The 4109-nt window shown below is 54.1% G+C and overlaps 1 protein-coding gene across 1 annotated transcript; it reads left to right on the top strand.

Moving 5' to 3' along the window:
- Positions 1-3282: 3282 nt before the first annotated feature.
- On the top strand, positions 3283-3828 carry LOC135326176 (olfactory receptor 14C36-like; the record flags this gene model as incomplete). Its single annotated transcript, XM_064504026.1, has 1 exon — positions 3283-3828. A coding segment is annotated over one exon (546 nt), but the record flags the coding sequence as incomplete, so codon positions are not given.
- Positions 3829-4109: the final 281 nt, after the last annotated feature.

The following is a 4109-nucleotide window of genomic DNA, read 5'->3' as shown; positions in this document are numbered from 1 at the left end:
CTCTAGAAGGATGTGGGTGTCATAGTTGCTCCGTCAGAACAAGCAGACTCTGGCACATGCTTTGGACCACCTCTGTCTCTTCAGCTGTCACCAGGTGTTTGTGTGTGTCCAGCTGACTCCCACCCTCCATCGCCAGTGATTCCAATGGGAGCTTAGACAAGGAGCTCCCATGCAGACACCTCTGTGGTGCTCACTTCAGTTATGGCAAAGGGAATCCCATTTCCTCTGTGTTTTTTTGTGGAGCTCACAGGAGGGATCTAAATCCCACTCCAGGCCCGGGCCTTCTAAACCACCCTGAGAAGCCCAAACTGACTCATCTGAATTAACACCTGAACCATAAGTAAATGAACTCCCTTCTTGTCCCAGCTTAGGTTCCTGCCTAGTGAAGGGATAGGAATAGGTGCTTCCAGAGTGGGACATTTCCACCTCTTGCAAATAACCATCCTCTGATGAGACAAATTGCAATGCTGGAAACAGTCTCCCTTCACTGTGTAGAGAGGGACCATCGGTGATTATTTTAGTTTATTGCAGTGAACATTTCCCAGGAGGAGGGAGCACAAGGGACAGAGACATTTGTGTCTTCAGCTGGGCCTCTGCTCCTGAGTGGGGCCAGGCTCCTGGGATGGAGGGAGCTCATGGCAACCTGGCAGCACTGCCCAGACACAGCTGTGTGCAGGAGCAGCTCCTCTGCCAAGAGCAGCAGGGCTGCGGGCACTGCCTGCTGCTGCTGACATGAGCTGAGAGAAGGCAGAGAGAAGTGGAAGGCAGTGTGGAGTGGGAGGACAGAGGAGAGCTTGTTGTGGGAGGAATCTTCACAGCCCTTGACACGGTAAGTCTCTGGCTGCAGGGCAATGCTACAGAGGTTTCTCAAAATGTCTTAAAATGCATCCAGTCAAACTATTAGATTTTTAAGGATTGCTCTTCTGGCTTCTCCTTTGCAGAGGAGGGGGAGATGCTTCAGAGCAGGGATTCCTTGCTACATTGTCACAGGGACAGGGCATCCTGCTCCCTTCTCCAGGGATGCTGCAGGCAGGGGTGTGAAGCCTGGTGTGCTCACAGGTCTGCCCAGGGCTGTAATTCAGAGCAGTGTCCCTGCACCCCAGGGTGCTGTGTGCCTGGGGCAGTGACTGCTGCCTGCCAGGGTCAGCACTCAGCCTGCCCATGGAGCTCCCCATGGCACTGGGGAGAAACTGTGGGTGGGAGGAGAGACCCCTGGCAGGGAAGGTCCTGCCAGGTGGGTGCTGTGGGGAGAAGCTCTGGGTGGGAAGAGAAAGCCCCAGCAGGGCAGGTTCCTTCTCCTGCTGAGAGGGTGCTGTGTGGGTCAGGGCTGCTCTCAGCTCCAGCTCACTCCCAGGACATTTCTGGAGGGGACTTTCCAAAAGGAAGGTCAAGGCAGGAGAACCACGAAAGGGAAGGAGTTGTCATGAGTGTGTTTTCAGTTTTCTTCTCTTTGGGTGGGGTGAAATAGCAATGGGTCTGTCAGGTTTAGGCAGGGGACAGAGGCTCCAAAACAGGGACACTGAGAGAGGAGCAGCTCTGGGAGGCACTCAGCAAATGCCTTCCTCCACCCTGAAGCCTGCAGACAGAGCCAGCAGCGCCTTTCCAGCCTCAGCAAGGTTTGTCTCCCCTGCTCCGTAGCACCTGCAACCACGAAGGTGCCCTGGACAGTGTCCTGCCCCTGGTAGGTTTCTGCAGGGCAGAGCTGAGCACCCAGCGGGTGGGATGGGGTCTGTGAGCACTGACAGGGGAGAGACGTGGGGACAGAGAAACAGCTGCCCGCAGGGACGGCTCCAGGCAGCAGAGTCATGGTCAAGGTGTGAGAGGAAACTCTCAAGTCCAGCATCTCCTCTCCTCTGCCAGCCAGCACAGCCCTCTGCTCTCAGCGCTGTGGGGTCCAGGGCAGGAGTCGTTTCCTCAGCAGCTGGACATCCAGAGAGGAGAAACAGCTGAGTTCCCCCTGTCTCTCTGTGTCCCTCCCTGTCTTGGCAGAAATATCATGGTATTGTGCTGTGTTTCCCAACTGTCCTTGTCCTTCCCCTTGGATTCTCTGGGCAGTGGGGTTTCCAATGCAGTAGAGATACTGACCCTGCTGGTCCTGCCAAGCAGACATGTCCTTGACCTAGAGATAATCCAAGTCCTCCTGTAACCTATTGGGCTCTGAGACAGGCATTGGGGGTGGGGGGGGGGCAGGGAATGAGCCAACTGTCTTTTCAGGACACCTCGTATTTAGGACATTCGACACTTTCTCTGGGGTGTCCAGCTGGGCTGCAAGCTGCCCTCCAGAAGGGCACAGCTCTCCCATTGCATCTGTGTATCATCTAGGAACCTCATGAAGAAGCCACCTAGATACTAAGGCCATGGAAGTGCTTCTGGGCAGCTGGATGTGGGCAGCTGGACTGAGCCCAACGTGGTCCTGGCTAGAAGGGGAGGGCTGAGACCTCTCTCCGATACTCTGAGAAAAGGTGCTGCGTTTGTTGACCTGCGCTTTGAAACTAGATTTCTCTGCTCTCAGCAGTGTCATTTCATTCTGGGTAACACGAATGCAATTGTCCTCTACCTCCGAGGTGTAAGCACAGGGCAGCAGTGAACAAGGCAGATGGACAGGCCAGCTCTCCTGCCTCTGCACTAAAGCCAGAGTGATTCCTTTTGCCTCCCAGCAGTCACAGCTGTTCACTCTGAGTGCAGCTGCAATGCTGAGGATCTCTATGTCCTCACAGCAAACTCAGCTAGCACAAACCAGAGCTCAAGCCATGGAGCTCAATGACGGTCCTACTGAGATGGGGAGAAATGAAATGCATGTGTTTACAGGGGTTTATGAGAAAATTTTGTTCACAGAAGTCTGTCCTAACTTGTCAACATCTCTTCTTCCTCGGACAGTCCACCTGTGTCCCAAGAGAGCAAATGTCCAACAGCAGCTCCCTCAACAAGTTCCTCCTCCTGGCATTCACGGACAGACGGGAGCTGCAGCTCTTGCACTTCTCACTCTTCCTGGGCATCTACCTGGCTGCCCTCCTGGGCAACGGCCTCATCATCACAGCCGTAGCCTGCGACCACCGCCTCCACACCCCCATGTACTTCTTCCTCCTCAACCTCTCCATCCTCGACCTTGGCTCCATCTCCACCACTGTCCCCAAATCCATGGCCAATTCCCTGTGGGACACCAGGGTCATTTCCTACTCAGGATGTGCTGCCCAGGTCTTTTTGGTTGTCTTCTTTATGTCAGCAGAGTATTCTCTCCTCACTGTCATGGCCTATGACCGCTATATGGCCATCTGCAGACCCCTGCACTACGGGACCCTCCTGGGCAGCAGAGCTTGTGTCAAAATGGCAGCAGCTGTCTGGGCCAGTGGTTTTATCTATTCCGTGCTGCACACTGCTAACACATTTTCAATACCACTCTGCCAAGGCAACACAGTGGACCAGTTCTTCTGTGAAATCTCACAGATCCTCAAGCTCTCCTGCTCAGACTCCTACCTCAGGGAAGCTGGGGTTCTTGTGGTTAGTGGCTGTTTAGGCTTTGGGTGTTTTGTTTTCATTGTGGTGTCCTACGTGCAGATCTTCACTGCTGTGCTGAGGATCCCCTCTGAGCAGGGCCGCCACAAAGCCTTTTCCATGTGCCTCCCACACCTGGCCGTGGTCTCCCTGTTTCTCAGCACTGTCATGTTTGCCTACCTGAAGCCCCCCTCCATCTCCTCCCCAGCTCTGGATCTGGTGGTGGCTGTTCTGTACTCGGTGGTGCCTCCAGCAGTGAACCCGCTCAACTACAGCTTGAGGAATAAGGAGCTCAAGGATGCACTGAGGAAACTGGTTCAACGCCAGCACCAATAACTGTCCCAGGGTATTTGACATCAGGCATATCTGTTGTTCATTTCTTTCTTTCTTACTTTTTTCTGTTACATTCTTGTAAAGGAAAAAAATGTTCTGATTCATGCTCCTTGTCCTCAGGTGTCTCTCGTTTGAATCTGACCCAGAGACCGTGTTGGAGCAGGAAGCCAGGCTTCCCCCTTCATCAGCAGAGGTGGGGGAACCTCAGAGCCCGCTAGTCTGAGCTCCCTCGCATGCCCTCAGTGCAAGGAGAAGCATTTCTGTTTGCAGTGTGTCTTTCAGCG

Source organism: Dromaius novaehollandiae, unplaced genomic scaffold (genome assembly GCF_036370855.1).
Source record: "Dromaius novaehollandiae isolate bDroNov1 unplaced genomic scaffold, bDroNov1.hap1 HAP1_SCAFFOLD_37, whole genome shotgun sequence".
NCBI classification, from domain to species: Eukaryota; Metazoa; Chordata; class Aves; order Casuariiformes; family Dromaiidae; genus Dromaius; species Dromaius novaehollandiae.
Note: the sequence above shows the minus strand (reverse complement) of the source record. Positions and strands in the feature narration are given on the sequence as shown.